Here is a 20313-nt window from a genome sequence, read left to right as displayed (position 1 = left end):
ATGCATTACCTTCATTAACAAAAATGGTTCTGAATATGCACCAAATAAATACTTACGTACACAGGTTTACTGATTTTTAAACAGCACTAACTTGGTGCACACACTCCTAACTCTCTCCTGATACAAGGATCTGAATATTGTTTTCCTGTGTGATACAATCTAATTTTTATGTACTATCTGGTAAGTATGGACTTTAAAAGTTGTATCTTATCATGGTTATGTAAGGGTTGCTGATACAGTATATGTTCATCTAGCACAGGGAACGGAGATAGATCGAGGCCTCTCATTATTTTACACAAAACAGTGTTCAAACAAACTTTATGCAAAGCGAAATTTAGTGCTCAATCCTACAATACTTTACAGCCAAACGGCATAACTTTACATCTTCAGCAGGTCTCACCAATCCACCAATATTCTTCCGGTTCAGAAGCTTTAAACCCATTTCCTCTGCAACTAGTGCACTACAACAATTGTCAAAATTAATCTCAACTTCCTGACAACAAAGCCAGCAATGTACCCCAATACATCATTTACATATTCACTCAGTCTGGTAGAACTCGCTAGTGTATTGTAGCTGTGGTCACGTTCAACACTTTCCACAGCAACAGGAACACTACAGTGTATGTTGAGGAAGGGATCACTAATATTCCTTTTCCCACTGCTTGCATTCAAAATTGTGGTAGAATCAATAGCTTGGCAGTTGGAAGATGTGGTGGTGCCTATTTGTATATGTACTAGCAGGCGCTTGAAAGCTGCTTGAAACTGTTTCGCAGTGGTATTGTTGTTATGGCCCCCATGACCCCTTACTCCACTGAAAAATAACTCCAGATGGTCCTGGCTTACTTTGTATGTCAACAGAAATGTCATCGTTTTATTTTTACCACATAATCATACAAACGCAATAAACTTTCAATACATACAAGGAATCCAATGAAACCTGTCTTTCTGTTGCTCAAATGCATTGGTTTCCCACCTGATGATTCACATAATGTCAATATATAATTCTTTGCGACACCAAGAATTCCTTCACTTTGTCAATGTTTTGTTCAGATAGAGGTGCTTTGTAACACTTTGCTAGCAAATTTCGACTGTTCAAAATATCTAATAAATTATTGAAAACTTCTATAAATCTGAAGGTAGACTCAGATCCTTCAAATTCAACCAACTGTAAATCTTGGCTACAAAATTTTAAAGCATCAGCAACACTGGCTGAATGTTTGTGCAGCTAACTTCACTTTCATCTTTTCGCTAGACCAATTTATGTGGCGTTTTCCCAATTTTGTTGCCGCATGTAAACCTTGAGACCTTTGAAGGTTTTTCTAATTCCTCAATAACCCTCCACAGAATAATTCCATTCTCATCCACTAAACTACCCTTGCTGGCCAAACAGTTCCTGACAAGTTTCAAAATGTGACATGGGTCAAGAAACAGGTATACCTATAGGCTTACCTGTATGAGAATCTGTGATCCAAGTTTTCATATCAGGTACTGAAAACTTGGCTCCAAAATGTTCAGCCATAGATAAGTTTGATGCAGCACCATCAAATGTCATTGATGCTACAACTATGCCACAATCAAAAAGAATCTTCAAGCATTGTCTTGCCATTGTCATACCATTTTATTTTATATTTTTATTTTTTATTTCATATCCTTTGACCCCATTTCTGGGGTATGATAAATGTCCAGTACATATAATATATATATATATATATATGTATATATATATATATAAAGTTTCACAAAAACAAAACACAAAATACACAATATCACAAAAAACAAAAACATAAAATATACAATTTCACAAAACAAAATATACAATTACATTTTACTTATAAGTTATTAATTACAGCATATGAAACTACTGAAAGTATAATTAAAAGTGAAACAGAACATATATCACATAATTAGTATGCAATAAAGATAGTAATAGCATAAATTACAAGTGGGTTTGAAATTACCCTATAAAATATTTACTATTATTTTTTATTTTTATAGTCTTCAATATCTTTGAAGGAATAGAAAAACAGTTCTTCTGCTATTTTTTTTTAACTCTATTGCAAATTATTTTTTACTATTGATATTTTTAACATGCTGAGGTAGACTATTATACAAGCAGACCAGCAATCAAGAAATACCCTACTGGGATCTTCCAGCTACCATTTAGAGCAACAGCCATGAACACCAATGCTTCCCTTGCTTCAGGTAGGGAATCATCATCCAACCCTGTACCGAAGTCAGTATATCCAATGAAACTCTGACCATCAAATTCTATATGTTTACGTATGGCCATTTCATCTAACATCAAAGAACATAATGTAGGTTTACCACAAGTAACATTTTCTGCTGTCTTCAGTTTCAATGCTGTACAAGCCTCAGTACTGAAGCTTGGCTATCCATCAACAGTTGAATACCACTTCTGCAGTGTAACAGGATGTGGCAAACACTTCATGAACATTTTTCTAACATAATTGTACGCCTTAGGAGAGTAGAAGGTAAATATGTAGTTGAGCGGTATTCGAGAAAAAAAATGTAAAAAATCCGAAAATACCTTCATTATATGCTCTTTAACTTCCTCTTTTCATTAAAAGTGGTTGAGGTAAGAAATTCCAAATACTTTAGGAGATATATTTTTTAATTTCATCATATGTAGTTCAGCGGTATTTGCGAAAAAAAATTGTTAAAAATCCGAAAATACCTTTATTATATGCTCTTCAACTTCCTATTTTCATTAAAAGCAGGGGAGATAAGAAATTCCAAATACTTTAGGAGATATCGAATTTTTAAATTTCATCACAATACCAGTGCATTCATGTGGCATTCAACATTGTTTTTTGTTTACGAGTATCTATTTTTTTATTGGATAATGATGTCACGTGATTGTTCGTGATAGGCCAGAATTCAAATGAACCAATATGTTATTTTTTAGTTCATTTATTGTTTAAAACAGTGTTTAATTACCGCCTCCAACTTAGGTGAGCTTTTAACGTTTCTAATTTTAAAGTTTTATTTGTTATTTGGATATTGTTGCGCAAGTAATAAGTAACAAAATAATTTTACGTGAGTTGTTACTGTTCATCCTTTGTCCCGGTTTGTTAGGTCAGGTAAGTTACATTATAAATACTTTAAAACTAAAAAACCATTGAAATTAATTCATATTATTTTTTATGTACGCTTAGTTTCAAAGTATTTATAATGTAACTGACCTGACCTAATCAACCATTTTCATTAATTAGGCATTCACAAACACATGGCAATAAAAAAATTGCGATGGTCGAATGATTACACAGGTCTTGCATAGCAAAATAAGAACTGCAATATCTCCTAAAGTATTTGGAATTTCTTATCTCCGCCGCTTTTAATGAAAAGAGGAAGTTGAAGAGCATACAATAAAAGTATTTTCAGATTTTTAACAATTTTTTTTCGCAAATACCGCTTAACTACATATTTACCGAGTAGAAATTCAGTGTCAGAGCAAACGTCCTCAGCTCTGGAGGATAGGCTTCTCTGGTTGGCCCCTTCTTCCATCGCTGGATGAGATCCGCAACAGCAGGTGGCAAATATTTCTGAAACCAATGATCTTAATTGTGTTATAGTGCAACAGATTTTACCTTTAAAATTAGGTTAAAAGAAACTGTGTCACCACCCACCACCTCCGGCTAGCTCAAATTTGGTGATGAGTGGAACATACAGGTTAGAAGCAGGTCACGAAGAAATTACTGCTCAATGTTTGATGGATTACCTGTTTCTTTTATTCATGATAAAATCGCACCATATTCCGTATAACAGAGCACACAAAAAAAATTTAAACTGTACCTCCATAAAGGAGAAAAAACACGTAGATTCTTACTACGACTACATTATATTGCCCAGATCAGTTCCGGGCAGCGACGGCTGGACAAAACACTTTGTTGCCTCGCTGTGAGCTTTGCCTAAGACTACGGTCAAAAATTTCTAATTTATTTAAATGTCCAAAGAAAAAAAAAAGAAGGTTGTTAGGCGTCGCTCGCACCGTAGCCGCTAAGTTGTAGTTCAATATTACATTGTTAAATGATGCGAGCCATCGCCCGACCACGACCTCTCGGCACGGTGCTCAGACAATGTCTGATTTTACAGTTTTCCTTTCCTTCGTGCGGGCAGTGTCATGGGCTCGCTGACGTAATTTTCAGCCAATCACTGCGCATAGCAACAGAAGCTCCCACGAAATGCTTACTTCTGTTCCCACGACGCAGCAATTTTGTATCTTTCTCACACTCCCGTGACCGTGACACACATGCCTAGCGTGTGAAACAAAGCCTCGGTCGTGGAAATAACGAAGGAAAATCATGTCAGCACGCCTTCCCACACAAAGAAGCCAGCAAAAAAATTACTTCAAAAATAAACTTATGCATTGTAAAAAATAAAAACAATAAACCCAGAGAATTACGTTTACAAAAATTTTTAAAAGGAAATACTTTACATAATTTGAAAACCTAACCTGAAATTTGACAAAAAAAAAATTTATAATAAAAGATAATTACTAGATTGCATGAGGAAGGCTGTAATCTGGGTTGTTACGGCTGGTTTAAGTTATTGCTGTTTCAGCATCTGCAAATAATATACTAACTTGCATAATGTATAACAGCTTAAATGTCTACTAGGAATTTTCTGTCAAAGCTGGTCTTTCAATAAAGGACGCAACTAGCAGACGCATTACAAATTGTCATTTCTCCTAACAAAAATGTAGTTTGAAATTTTGCATAATGTACTTGATAATTTTCTCAATAACTCAGACCACTAAATTTATAAACGTGTGAATAATCATATACAGTTCTGACCATAAGTATAGTTTAGATCCTGGTTATTCAAACCCTTACATATCTCTTTAACCAAGTTTCAGAGAGAACTTATTGTGTTATAATTACTTAAAATTGAATTATGATATATTTTAGACAAAAGGAAAGCTGAGGGAATAAATCTAATAGTTAGTGACAATGTGTTCAGGTGTCCAGGTGCTAATAGGTATTGAGCTGAGCTATTTGAAGTGGCATTACCTGTAGTGTATCTGCAGCAACATCACCCATCAGTTTCTTGTCCTGCAGATGCGAGATAACTGCCTGAAGGCTCACTATTTTTGCAGTGGCTCGTTTACACCGCTGATGAAGGAGTTTCAGTTTCTTATGGTATTTTAATCTTATTTCCTTTGCAGCACCAAGGCACTTCTTACTTCTGCTGGGAAGTCAGGTTCTTCTCATTGAAGTCACCTAGATATGCCAATCTTAACTTTTTTCCAACTGTATGAATATCCCTGTAAAAAAAATTATGTTTGTAATTATTATTTTGCTAACCTATGAACATATTATGTAGGTACCAGGCTTGTAGAGATTATGTGCACATGCAATTTGAAAAAGAGTGTTTGGCTATACGTGCTAAACAGCACAATCAAAAAATACAATAGATTTCATCAAGGGCGTCGCCAGCCGATGGCCGGCCGATGACCTGGAGGGGGGCAAGTTGTGGGAAAAGTATGTATTTTTTTGCAGTTTGCTACACTTTGTTGAATCTCTAGGGCACTAGGGGGGGGGGGGGGCAACTGCCCCCCTACCCCCCCACCCCTGGCGACACCCTTGGATTTCATCATTACAAACATCTTTTTCCTTAAAGTAGAAAATGTTGTATTAGGATGCTCAGATCACTTGGCTCAAATAATTGACTTGCCAGTTAAATGTATAGACTCGAAACAAAAAACATGAAAATATATTACTAGAAAATTTACTGAATTTCAAATCAATACCTTCATTGTCATGCAATAACTGGGGGAACTTGTTCGAAGGTGAGGATGTAAATATATAATGTAACACAGTTCTTGATATATTCCTGAAGAACTTTGAAAATTCATTCCAAGATAAAATACAAAGTACCTAGTTCAGGAGCAACCTAACCTAACCCAATCCCTACTTTTTGGCCAAAAGCTGTAATGATTGTATATTTAAGTTTACGGCTAATAGTTAAATGTCTTTAAACATAGTCTTAAACCTTAAAATTTAAATAAATTTAAATATATATATAAAATTTAAAAAATATTTCTGAATCACATACTTGGTAGTGGATTGCTGCGAGGTGGTGGCGTTTTCATGCGGCTGAGACACAATTTGGCTTCTCTCGGTAGGTGCTTTCCTCTTGGCATTTTTAGGCTGTAAGTGTGCCGGTAAGTCAAAAACAGTTGGAACAAACTTCCTTGTCAAAACAATCTTGGGAGAAGTGTTTAGAACAAATTCTGAAATGCTTGGATGGCACAAAACTTTCCCGCCTCAGATAGAGTTCACTTCTTCGTCAATTCATCTCCAGGAAAACTAAACACACAAATATAACACACAATTCCGATAAAAACATGTAACCAATAGTTATACCATACATATACCCCACATTTAACGTAAATATAAATTAATTTTTAAGTCAAACTATCATGCAACCAAAACGTAAAAGTAGTATAAATATTTCAGAACAATTTTGACATAAAATCCCAAAATACACCATAAATTTGATAAATACACTTACCTGTGAAACGACACCGATGCTCCTTTGACAGATTTTTCATTACAACCGTAGGCAACACATTTCTGAACCAAATTCACAGGCAGCTGCACATAGCTTCAATGTATTCTAATAGCAAAACAACAGAAAACGGCCCACAATCAGCTGTTCGCGGCGGGAGGACATGTTGGCCTCAACTTTCAGAAGGCATGCTGGGTCTATGATATATATACGTCGTTGGTTTAAATTCTCGTTATTTCTACTTGCATAAGTCTGTGGATTTTCAATTCCAGCTTTGGTTAATTCATCTATGGTTGCTATAAACAGGTATTCGTTCGATAGTGGTTTTTTGAATATGGATGTGTAAAAAGCAAATAAAATAAGGAAAAATTATCTGGAGAGGAAGATACGTACTGAGTGAGGGTCGTACTTCTCTTTACATTTCCGTTCAGCTCACAAGAAGAGACTACAGCTGAGTTCCGTTATTTTGGTAGACGTCAAGTTGGGTTCATGAAATTCTGCATTAATTTGACAGAATTATGGATTTTCCGAACTTCAAGAATGAACTTACTCTTCAGTCGATATATACATTCCTGACCATCCTGGGTTCGAATCTTCGTACTTTCCATCCGTGAAGGACGATGGTCGGAGCCGTCAGTCGCTGTCGCAAGAATCCTGAGGCCTGAGTTCCCGACACAACCATGACGACCATACATCTAAGGTTCCATGTGGTCTACGTCGGTGAGATCGTTTCAAATTAATTATAAAGACTTTTCAGGATCAGAGAAGGATGCTGGACTGCCGTCATCTAATTTTACAACTAGAACAGTAGTATTCGTAGTTTTCAGCTGGTCGAAAACGTCCTTGTCTCTGGTTACCGCAATCCAGATGTCCAGTGCTGCAGAAATTGAAGTGTCTCCGAACAACTGAACTAGACGTAAGGTTACGTGAATAGAGACATTACTAGTATGAAATACCTTTACTTAGATTTTTGGCTCTCTAGGAATATATGTCCGCATACAGATAACTATCACTGATATAGTATATATGTTATTGAGACTATTTGATCACCTAAATAGGTGTCATTTATGTTCGCTTGTTATTTTAAGTCAAGATAATAAAAAAAATAATAAGTTACGTCAAATTCCTAACCTTTGGGATTACTTTTAAAATATACATTTTACAAATCGAATTCATAAATGAATATCTAGTTTATGATTCACTCTACACTTCCTTATTACACATTTTAGACACTTACATGTCTTGTAAGCGGAAACAAATTAGCCAGGAACAAATGAGTGTAATAACTTGGATAAAACAATATTAATAAGAGGAATCATAATCATTTGTTTATTTCTGGAGAAACATATATATATATATAAAATTAGGCGCCCAATTTCAATAAATAAATATACCACGTTCTACAGTTGATATCATTAAAACATATATTTATTGTGAATACTGGTGATAGAATCTGTGTTTATAAATTTTTTCAAGTGTGCCGTATCTATAACGATGTCAGTTTGCTTGTCAGCTTCCACTGTCGCTTGCAGGGAGTGTCTATGGAAGGTTTAGTAGTCGCCTGGCCACAGAAGTGTTTGTGATGTTATTTTCCCGTTTGTATTATTTATTTACATAATATATTATCACATAATTTAATAAATAATTAAAATTAATAAATTAGAATAAACATTAGGTCCATTAATTTATTTTCATTATTAATTAACATGATCCCGATTATTTTACTGAATTAAATGATTACTTATGTAAATGAAATCTGAGTATTTATTTAATTTTTTAATTGGATAAAATTTATTCTTTTCCAACAGTTTTTACCTAATCACTTAAGTTGTTTTATTATTTTATTTATATTAATTACTTGCATGAAAATTATAGTTTTTTATTACGCCAAGTACGTAAGTACTACTGGCTCGCTGTAGGAAAGGTTTTGATGGAGATTAAAAACTGACGAAAACTAGCTTCTACTGCGCAGCTTAGGTTCCCCCCTCCCTTCTTTGCGACAGAGAGGGAAGTGACAGAAATTCTCTGTCGCAAAAAAAGGGAGGGGGGAACCTAAGCTGCGCAGTAGAAGCTAGTTTTCGTCAGTTTTTAATCTCCATCAAAACCTTTCCTACAGCGAGCCAGTAGTATATGCAGCCTTTTTATATTTTTGTTATGGTACATTAGTATATTAATGTATGGCACAACGGACTACCCTCCCTAATGATAGAGGTTTAAATCCGAAAAATCCACCCCCCCTCCCCCTAAACCATACTGTTTTTGAGCTGAATGCGTTCTTGGTCCCAATGTTGTGTTGTGTCACGAAATAAGGTATAAGGTATCACGTGGTATTACCTGAGGGCGGGATCGGAGGGCGCGACCCATGTGGAGTGGCGCCGCCTCGCCAGCTACTGGCCCTCCGGCGACCAGGCGGCGGTATAAGAGCTCCACGTCAGCTGATGCAACCCGTGGGCTCGTCGCTTTCCTTCCGTCACCGGGCCCCGGGGAAGAGGGGGAGCACAGGCACGTCTCCAGCGCGATTAGGCGGGGACGCCCAAGGAGCTTGTATACTGTTTCCTGCCTCTTCGTGTACGCCCAAAGAGCTTGTATACGGTTTACAACCTTCTTAAGGACGTCCAATGTGCTTGTATATGGTGTCCAACCTCCTTAGGAACGTCCAAGGAGCTTGTATACGGCTTCCATCCTTCTTAAGGACGTCCAGGGAGATTTTATATGGTGTCCAACCTCCTTACGGACGTCCAAGGAGCTTGTATACGGCGTCCAACCTCCTTAGGAACGTTCAATGAGCTTGTATACGGTGTCCAACCTTCTTGTGTAAGCGCAAATACGATTTCCAAAATTCTTAGGGACGTCCAAGGAGCTTGTATACGGTGTCCAACCTCCTTAGGAACGTCCAAGGAGCTTGTATACGGCTTCCATCCTTCTTAGGACGTCCAGGGAGATTTTAAATGGTGTCCAACCTCCTTACGGACGTCCAAGGAGCTTGTATACGGCGTCCTACCTCCTTAGTAACGTTCAAGGAGCTTGTATACGGTTTCCAACCTTCTTGTGTACGCCCAAATACGGTTTCCAAAATTCTTAGGGACGTCCAAGGAGCTTGTATACGGTGTCCAACCTCCTTATTAACGTCCAAGGAGCTTGCATACGGCTTCCATCCTTCTTAGGACGTCCAGGGAGATTTTAAATGGTGTCCAACCTCCTTACGGACGTCCAAGGAGCTTGTATACGGCGTCCAACCTCCTTAGTAACGTTCAAGGAGCTTGTATACGGTTTCCAACCTTCTTGTGTACGCCCAAATACGGTTTCCAAAATTCTTAGGGACGTCCAAGAAGCTTGCATACGGTGTCCAGCCTCCTTAGGAACGTCCAAGAAACTTGTATACGGTGTCCAACCTCCTTAAGAACACCCAAGGAGCATGTATATGGGATTCAATCTCCTGGGTCGTTTGGGTTTGTCCTCGCCCAATGAGTCAGGTTTCTCATAGTTCGATAAATACGCATTTTTAACGAAAGATAATTACCAGTATGAGACTACACTAACACATTAGTACTCATTATCCAGCTGTGGAAGTACAATCCTTGAGTTTCTAGTAAGTGACCGAGATTCAGTGAATCACATAGTAAATTTATACGCCAGATTTTTCACTAATAGTAGGTAACAGTAGAATACATATATCTGCCAAACATAAAATAGAACATAGTATAATTATTATAGCTTACATAGTATAGTAGACCTAGATTCGTTATTTTTCTATCATTTTTCTTCCAAAAATATAGATAAAATTTTAACTATTATATAAATTTGTAGGTATATAAAGTGCGATTATATTATATCAATAATAAGTCAAATAATAACAATTTTTTTCACATATATTTATTAATTCATCTTACAATTGAAGTGTTACTCGGTTTATTAATGTGTTAGCTAGCAGTCTGTTCACTTGTTAGAAAATGTCTTTGTACAAACTAATGCTATTCTAATCTACAATAATTCAGTATGTAATGCTAATATTATACAACAGGTGACGTGCGAGAGGTAGGTATTTGCGTATCTAGTCGCACGCGTTATCTCAACCGCGCGCATCGTCACGCAGAAAAACATGCGACAGTCACGCCTGATTCACGCTCATCTCTCCCCCAGACCCCCCCCCCTTCTAAAAACTCACAAACAGCTATAAAACAATGCAGTAACGTATCTCACGCTTCGCTAATGCTTATTGGCCTGAGTTTTCTAAACTGTAATTTTACGATATTTGCTATTAAGCTAACAAACAATCCAAAATTTATCGTTCTGGTGTTCTATATGAACCAGAATGTACGGACTGATGTATTAGTCTGACCATCTTTGATTACTTTTTTTTTCATTCTGAGAATAAATTATCTCTCTAAGTTCGTTTACCTTGACTCGGGCGGAAAAAAAACAAAACACGCGATAGAAACAACTTAAATAACGTCTAAATGTCAGCACCAGGACATTCACTGCTTTTCTATGAACTCTCGCCGACAGGTAAGAAGACATTTCCTCATTGCGAGGACCCGCCTTTTATCTTCCATGTACGTGTGTCAGGTGCGTCAAAATGGCAGCCCACGAACCCATCCTTCTGCCCTTCTCCAGAAATGAGTGAATATTAATAAAACACACTTGTTTTCACATTCGTACCTACGCCAATTAAATGGGTTTCTACCAGGTACCGAGAAACAAGTGAGAATAGTATAAATGTTATCTTTAAATTTCATCATTTTATAACCTTTTAAAATGTTCCTTTATGATATTTATTTGATTGTTTATGTTATATAAATTTGTTTACCATAAAAAACTTTTTTTCAGACTAAATTTTATTTCATTCAAGCGACAACTGAAAATGACAAAATATTTACCTAATAATCAATGTGTATTATAGGCTTTTGGCGTTTAAAAAAAAACCTATTGCCTGGAGATTTATAAGACACACTTTGGGTTCAATAATGAAAGAAATAATGCCAACGGTAAACCGAGGAAGAAAAGCGGAGGCGCGTATTCAAAGCACGAGGTTCCAAGTTACTTTTGCCAACGCCTGATTTTTATGGAGTAGTATTTCCAAACTTTGCTGCGCACACTATCCATCCGCGGAAGAAAGCTCACGAACACCAAAAAAAAAAAAAAAAAAAAAAAAAAAAAAAAAAAAAAAAAAAAAAAAAGGATCGAGCGAGACTTCAAAATAATACTAGTGAAATGTTAATCCTTGCTTGTTGTTCCGACTCCCCTGCACTCCCCCAACGCACACAAACACACACAAGCACGCACAAGCTCCAAGATCGTCCGCTCGGCACGATCAAATCCTCCGGCGCACCTCAGAGGTGTTCATTCCTGCGGTGACGTCAGCCAGCCCTCCCTTGTCGCACTGCCTGCTGGTCCTTGCCTGTCGCGGCCGTTTCTTCATATGCTCGGCCGGGAGCGCGTGACAGCGATACCAGGAACCATTATGTTCCCATAACTCGCTATGTGGGAAGTCAATACAAGATTGCGATCCCGTCACTTTATTCGAATCATTATAAACGACGGCGGGGCGCGAAGTGTGCGATTTTTTAAGATTAAAGGTGGCTCACGGTCCAGAAAGTAGTAAAATAGCTGTCGCTGTGGTGCTTGGCTTTAATTTATTTAGTGTAGATGTCAGGCGGGGGGAGGTCACCCTTTCCCCCTCAGTTAGGTGGCTAACTGATGCATGGAAGTGTCGTGATGTCTGTATTTAGAGGCGTGTATAGTTTTGCGCAAAAGTGGCCTAATTAAACTCGTTGTTTGAGTGTAGTCCACAGGGCAAACTCCCTTTTATTGTTGTTGAGTGAACCCGGAGTAACAATAGTCCGTCGATCACGTGACCTGCAGCCAATCGTGTGGCCCGAAGAAGTCCACCAGTCCGACCGTCAAAAGTTTGGTGAAGGCGGAATTACACCAGCCCGCCGCCTCCGTCCGTACGCCACTCTTTCGTCCGTCAACGCCACGCACCTAACCAAGCGATTTACAACTTCACTTCATCCGTCCGTCGGAATATTTTTTCCAAATAAGCACTGCCCACAATCCGTGTTTTTTCTCTCTCTCGGAGATTTGTATAAATGTTGTTTGCTCTTTATGTTCTGTTTACACTATACGAAACTTCTGATTGACCTGTACAAACACCACGATTGCCAGCCGCGGCCAACACCATAGATATAATCCATCCATCCTTCCGTCCGTCAAAAGTTTGGTAACGTCATATTTTTGACGGACGGATGAAATTATAACCTCCAAATATCAGCAAGAGTTTTTGCATGATTACATTCGAAGTTTCTTTAACTCTTAGGATGCTTACATGATTATTTTTTAAATTATGTTCGGAAACATTTTAAAAGTTGTGTTATGAAACAAAAATCGTCAGATTCACAGAAGTGTAATTAATTACGCATGACTTACACGATTGTCAAACTAATTTGAATTTAAAGAAAAATTTTCTCCTAAATTTAAATTTTGGATGTATAAGGGAAAATAGTATTGGCTGACGAAAGGAGTTTTGTGAAACGCTCGGCGGCTGACGGACGAACGGACGACGGGTGGGTGAAGCGACGAGCTATTGGAATCCGGCTTAACTTGACAGCCGGTAAAGTTACGAGGCGATGACTCACCAGAGCGTGACGAACAGACCAACGCTCAGGAGTGGTGGAATAATGATGGAGAGAGGAGAGGGCGGAAGGGGGAATAACGAATAAAATAGAGTCGAACAACTGTAAAGGCGCGTTCAAACTGTGACGAGTCGAAAGCGAATCGTGTCGTTCTACTCGACTCGAATAGAAAGTCGCCCCAGTCTGGACGTGACGAACGAGTCGCTTGTACGTTGAAAATAGAATCGAATGGAGACGAATCCAACCAGAATGAAATGGATAAGTGTCGGAGTTGAAAGACGATATCGAAAGGGGTTGCCTCGTCTAGACGTGTTGAATCCTGTCGAAACATGTCGCGGCACCGTCCTCAGTCTTATTCACTCCGTCCTTGCGTGAACATAACGTAGTGCTCCGTTTCAAGGAATTTTTTTTAATTAAATAATGGAGTGGAGTGATGAAAACAATTTGAAGTTCATTGAAATTTATTGCGCCTAAATATAGTTGTGTGCTTATAAAAATAAAGCAAAAAGACATGATGTTACGGAAATAGCCGTTTCTTTTGGAACCGATAAGGAGGAAGTAGAACGAAAATTAAAAATGTACAGAGCTATTTCTTGAATGAATTGTCTTTCAGCCCTTTCGGCTCGTCCACACTACAAAGTTTATTGGACGTAATGACGAATCGAACGAGCCGAACGGAAAAGTCAACAGAACGAGACGAACGAAGCCATTCGTCTTAGTGTGGACTCTTTGCATGTTTTTCGTCGCCAGTGAGAACATCCATTATATAATTTAATGTTTAGTTTAATAGTTCAAGACAACCGTTCAAGAGGATTAGTGAACAGTGAAGTTTCACTTCTAACACACGTGACGGCAACACACGCCTCCCCCCCCCCTCCCCCCCCCCCCCCAATTTACTTAACGTACTTTGACATCAGCAAAAAGACAAGCAGACACATATGATGTATGCAAGCACCAAATTTACTACTAACTCTAGATCGTGGGATTTTGTGGTTTCAGTCACTTAATTTTGGCTTTTGGGTTGAGGCTGTTTCCGTGGAAATAATGGGTGTTGCAATTAATAGCCCTTGAAGATGGCTGCGACAAAGCCATGCCGAAATGTTGGCACATAATTTCCAAGGACGTGGCCTCAACCCAAAGGAAAAGATTAAGTTACACTACTAACCATCCAAATTATTACGTATCGTCAGTTATTTTCTATTTCGTACGGGAAAATTTACATGACTTTACATTCTTTGAATGGTTCTTGCAATGAAGATTGAATTAACATAATAAGTAATAGGTAAGATTGATTTAACATACAGAAAACCTGCTGCGTTCGTCCGTCCTGACGTCCATATCATGTGTATGGTTTCATCACCGGGGTCGCCGAATTGTCTGGAGTTGTTTTCTGTTTTTAACTGTTTTTTTTTTTGCAGCTGACACCGTCGTTTTTCGTGTATTGTCGTTTTTTTTCTGACAAAAAAAAATCATTCCACGGAATCTCTGTGTTGCCTGGCATGTAGCATTTGACAACAGCTCAATTTGTGTTATTCCCCCTATCTTTGTTATCCATTTCTGAGATTTGTTTTATATTATAAACCACAGTAACCCAGCAATGATGTAGATATGTACAATATGATATGTTAAAGAAATTACTGTCGGGAACCCCATTCCTGTCCCTTTCCTACAAACTCATGCCTGCACCCTTCGTACCAGAATATATGCTCATGCATGCAGGGACTCTTCAACTGTACCTCCCGATATTTTATACCAAAACAATAAAAAATAGTGTTACTTAAGGGGGAGAGATTGGCAGAAATAATTCATTAAGAGATTTTTAAAGGCCGTGACATATATCTATTGACAGTGTTATTTAAGTTGTGGTCATTCCCAAGATTAAATATAAAAAATAAACTCCAATAACGTCAAGGGGAAACTATTTATAGGAGCTAGTCACAACAAACTTCAGGCATTATACTAAATTATATAACTACTAAGCGTCGTAAAAACAAATTTGAATATATATATATATATATATATATATATATATATATATATATATATATATGTAGCGAGTCTTTCAATACTCGCCAGTGATGTGTTATCATCTAACCTCAGTAACGAGCAAAATTAGTGTGTTCTCATATTGAAAAAAAAAAAAAAAAACTTATAAAACGAAACTTGGGCACGAATTTAAAGTATAGTTCTTAAAAATAATGCCGAGCGTGATAAATATACAAACATTGTGTTCTCAACTACATTTCTTGATGCGAATCACGCGTAGTTTCCGCACCCGCCGATAGAATTCACTGCCGGAGCAGCTACGTCGATTATCGAGTCATTCGATTTGCAGAGCGAAAGGTTAAACTATTTAATGAGTCGGCTCCGATAAAAGCGAAAAGGACTTGAAAAAAAGACTAAAACCCGGCTTTAGACCTGATTTTTGACAAGGAATTTTAATCAATTACTGCCCATCTGGTTAAAACTAAACAGTAACTACTATAACGTTTCCCTTTGTTTCCATGAACTTTGGTTTGCGGCATCCACCACACATGGCAGCACCGTGGTTACACATTTACGTTCTAGGCGACGTCCGTTCCATCATTGAATATGTTTATGGATACCATACCATTGAATATGTGTTTACATATTCAATGGTTCCATTCACGAAATTACTCCTACCAAATGTCATATACCAAGAGCTAAGATGTTTACACATAAAAAAATAAGTTACGGCCGAAAAACAGTTGGAACAAATATGACAATTTTTTTTGTCCCTATAACTCCGCTTTAATATAAAAGAGATTTAAGGACCTATTTAACCACGTCTAGGTTGAAGTCTGTGTGAATAAGCTTCGCTTGAAGTTAAATAATATTATAAGCTTATCTTAAAAGGTTTTCAACTAGCCAGATGTTTCTTGCATGCCACTATCTCTTGTAACACCTAGCTTAACTTTATCGATGTTCGCTAAAAGAAAAAAACCAGGAGGAGGCGATGCTTATGCTTCGGGTTATTTTTGGGGGCTGCCTAGTGTGTTTATCGACGGAGAGGTAGGGAAGCTTGGGGTAGGATTCGTGTTCGTCCTTGTCCTTAGTAAGGAAGCATTCCAGGAGTGTCCTGGAGGACTATCGGGGAAACCGAGAGGACCAGGAATCAGGAAGACGGGCCGGGACTCGAACCTGTGTCTTATGGGATGCGAGTCCAGTGCCGTACCACTGTGCCACCTCTCGCCATTTGCATTTTCAGCTAGTTGTAAAGTCTTGTTGCTCACTGAACAAAACGCTGAACAAGACAACTTTGTTTACACAAACATCAAAACAGGCAGTCGATACTTTTACCTTTTTTTTCTGACAAAAAATCCCCCCCCCCCCTTTTTTTTCCCCAAAAATATGTTTAAATTCGAATTTAATAACCATCTCGAATTTAGAGAATGTTTGAGAAAGGGAAAAAATAATAATTCAGCATAACCATAATTCAAATAGTTAACAGAGAAGAGAAGTTTATGTGTATATTAGATTCCACCATAAAACACAAGATGCCGAGGCAAGGATATACATACGTAGAAGAGAGTAAGCCTTCAAACCATAAAATTGTGCAACATTTTTTTTTTCCTTGTTGGTGGGGGGAAGTAGGACGCCTGTGGCCAAACAATTGAAGACTTTCCTGTGAAAACTTACCACAGGGAAAGTTAGAAACATGGGGGGGGGGGGGGGGGGGGGAGGGGATAAGTCCTCTCTCTGCCTTCTCGGACGTCTAAATAAAATATTTTCCCCAACTTACAGCACAGCATCTGTATTCGTTTTATGGCCCTATGGGCCGAAAACCAAGCTCTGGACCATTTTTAACGTTTATGTTTGTGTACTTTTGTAACTGTAACTATACATGTATAGTCAATCGCTGCTGGGGCGTTAAAAATGTTAAATTGGATAGACGTTATTTATACTCTGGGGTGAAAACCACTTGGAAAAAATGTCAAATATTGAAACTATAGCAAAACAATGGAAAAAAAAAAATAAGATGGCGGGGGTTTATTTCCACTAAACTAATATTGTGCAAGCCCTTTGTATCAAAATTTTGCGGAAAGAATAATCAAAGCGATTAGTTGCTTTCATAAGTTAAACCATCTGTAACAAATAATTTATTGCAATAAACATTAATTCTAACACACAACCACGATACAAATTATTTACATTACAACTCAAATATGCATTTAATAAGCCTAAATGCAAAATTGAATGATTTTTCGTAACTTCTTCATACACATAAAACCAGTAACACCTCAACTAAGCGTTAATTTTGCCATTTAGACAGTTATTCAGACCTGGAACTCTTTGTAACGTGGCATTTTATAATTCTGTGGTTAATTTCAAGTCGAGTGTAAAAATCTATAACTAAGCGACGCAAAACTAAGTTTACTGCTTTGATTGTACATGAACTGAAACATTAGTAGTAAGAACCAATAACATACTGTGTAGAGAGTTAAATACTCGATTTCCTTCTTATTTTTAAGTCGTTACCATGGCAACTTACGGGACATTCTCAAGCTAGTTTTATCTTTTCACGCTCCGTACCCACCAAAACCATAGTCAATTCAAACGTTTATACATTTATGACTACATCTACATAATTTATCTTCGTTACTTTTTATAAACATAACATTCATAATTTTACACAAATTACTTACAGACTGACGTATCAATTAAATAGATGAAAAATCTCGGTCAAGCTCGTTAATGGGCAAAATTTAGCCAACGAGATAAAAATGGGATTTTTTTATTTTAGAAATTGGATAATCACTATAACTCTCTTATTATGGAAAAAAACAGCATACCTACGTCTGGAGTTATATCTCCTAAACGTAGAAAATAAAAATTAGCTTGAACTAAAGGGGCGGACTAACTAGAGGATGAAGGATTTAAAAAATGCATTACTAACCTTAGTAGACACGTTATCTAGCACGTTCAGAATTGGCGTGAATAAATATAGTACCAACATTTTTTTCTGATATTTGTATTACTGCAACATTCTTTAATTTCTATTTATTAAAATATTTCATTAATATTTTATTGCCTATAGTCCGTGTATTGATTCCTCTTCAGTTTGTTAAAATGTACTCAATAGTAATCGTAATACTTTAAGATAATTGAATTAAACCAAGCAATAAAACCGAGGCTAAACTCTAAAAGATATAACAAATTTTATTACTGAAAGAGGTGAATAAATTTGTTTGATGCTTAGCTTGTGGAAGTAAATGGGGATGTTATATATTAATGGGAAGTTTGACTATAGCTGCACAGGTCAGAACATACCTGCCTGCCAACCACGCCAGACCAATCTCAAGCCCTCGGCAATATCATTATTATCGATAATTTATAAGTTTTACGAAAATACTGGATGCATTGAATAGAAAACAATCGATTATTTTGGGATAATCTAAAACATATAGTGTGACCTGAACATAAAGTTTCCAGAATTTTCAAAAGGTTTACAGAATGTACCGCGCCGAAATAGATTTTCGTACTGTAGGTGTGCTGCAAAGTGAATTTTTATCAACTTTTATTGTAATGCAATCGATACTTTATGTGGCATTGTAATATATATCGGGGGGCACGGCAGTGCCCCCGCCAAGTCGAGCGCGAAGCAAACATCCTTTACTGGAACCATTTCGCCGCATTTTCAGGCCCCTATTTGAGAACCTCTGGATAAAACCAGAACGCAGAAATTTTCGTCATCCAGTAAGCTATAAAATCACATACTGAAAATAAAATTTCAAGTCTGTAGGTCATTTAGTTCCGAAGCTAAGCGAAAGCAAAGTTTCGCATTTATGACACTCACTCACTCAATCACTCATGATCATCAGAATAGAACTAGTACTTCCCATAAACGCAGAGAGTTGAAATTTGGTACAGAGTTAGGGTTTAATGGCCACATAAAAGTAAAACTATAAAAACTAGGATAATCGAAGATCTGGAGTACCTGGTGACCCTTATTTGAAAACACAAGAGCCCAACCAAACAGATCGACATACCGCCTTTACAAAAAATATTAAATTTTTTTTGCCTCTTCATTTGAAGTCAAAAATCGAAGGTCTGAAGTATCTGATGAAGAACCTTCAGCTTGTCTCAGCTGTATTATAGATATGGTAATGCCCCCTTCTACTATTGGTACATAAAAAAATCAACTGTCATTGCAAAAATCCAGTGTAGTGGGACACATCTTCTAATTTAATCCAGCCTATTGCGTCCCACTGCTGGGCGAATGCCTCCCCTTCTGCTTTTAATACGCATATAAATAAAATTAAAGGAAAACTCTGGATAAGACTAGACTGGCTTTTATACTTATACTGACAAGTTTACAAGAAGAAATAGTCGAACGATTAACTTTATTCTACTAGAACATTATACAAATTAAATAAACAAATTACACTAAATTATTAATTAATTTCGCTCAAAATTTGTTCAAAATATAATTCATTGGACTAAGAGTGGCGGTGATATCCGCACACGTCACTAGAGGGCGCTGACTGTATTTTAAAACGCGCTTACGTTTGTTTTTCCGATAATCTTATATGGCGAAGTGGCAACCGGCCGCGATACAGTCGTTTACGACATTCTTCTACTGCGCTTGAAAACGTTTGCTAGGGATTAGGAGGGATTATTTGCATTTCGTTGATTTCGCTTATTATTTCGTGAGGTTTGCTAAGGTTAATTAGCAGGTTGTTATTATAACAATTCGAAGATTTGAATAGGTTAGGAAATTTATAATTAGTGACGGATTACTGATTATTACTTAATTATTAGATTTAAAAGTACTTTTAATTGAATGCTTTATTTAATTGTTAGTTATTTAGTACTCTTAGTTTTCTACGTTTAATTTGCAGTTAGGCAGTACTTCGAATCGCGTTCGTGTTTATAAGTAAGTACTTTTCTAGTATTCTAGGTTTAGTTTATTTAGGTAGATATTACTTCGTTTCGTTTAAAAATAACATTAATATAGCTGTATTTCAGTACTAGGTAGGTAGTACCTTTGGTACAAAGTTCATTGATAATTAATTATAATATCGTAAAAAATGTCGATAATATTAAAAGACGACGATGAACTTAGTGGCTACCAAGTAGTTTGTATGCCCAAAGACGGGTCTTGTCTCTTCCATTCAATATCTTTCTT

At 37.1% G+C, this 20313-nt stretch overlaps 1 protein-coding gene and 1 long non-coding RNA gene across 8 annotated transcripts in view; both read right to left on the bottom strand.

The window, feature by feature from the left end:
• Nucleotides 1–20313, bottom strand: part of LOC134530424 (uncharacterized) — a 170824-nt gene that overhangs the window by 38488 nt on the left and 112023 nt on the right. The window contains exon 1 of one of the 6 annotated variants that reach the window (XM_063365236.1): nucleotides 8866–8945. The exons of the other annotated variants lie outside the window; for them this stretch is intronic. Within the exon in view, the coding sequence (XP_063221306.1) occupies nucleotides 8866–8895 (30 nt within the window). The 5' untranslated portion in view covers nucleotides 8896–8945. Of the gene's footprint in view, nucleotides 1–8865; nucleotides 8946–20313 lie in introns of those variants that run through there. 6 annotated transcript variants of the gene reach the window in all.
• Nucleotides 1944–8302, bottom strand: LOC134530420 (uncharacterized). 2 transcript variants are annotated; one of them, XR_010074813.1, is made up of 4 exons: nucleotides 6535–8302; nucleotides 6076–6329; nucleotides 5031–5284; nucleotides 1944–3563 (listed from the first exon to the last, which is right to left on the bottom strand). It is a non-coding gene; the product is annotated as an uncharacterized LOC134530420 (long non-coding RNA). The 2 variants fall into 2 exon arrangements; XR_010074812.1 differs by having other exon boundaries at nucleotides 6076–8296.

This window comes from Bacillus rossius, chromosome 3 (assembly GCF_032445375.1).
Source record: "Bacillus rossius redtenbacheri isolate Brsri chromosome 3, Brsri_v3, whole genome shotgun sequence".
NCBI lineage: Eukaryota > Metazoa > Arthropoda > Insecta > Phasmatodea > Bacillidae > Bacillus > Bacillus rossius.
The sequence above is the reverse complement of the archived record's forward strand: the minus strand, read 5'-3'. Positions and strand labels throughout refer to the sequence as shown.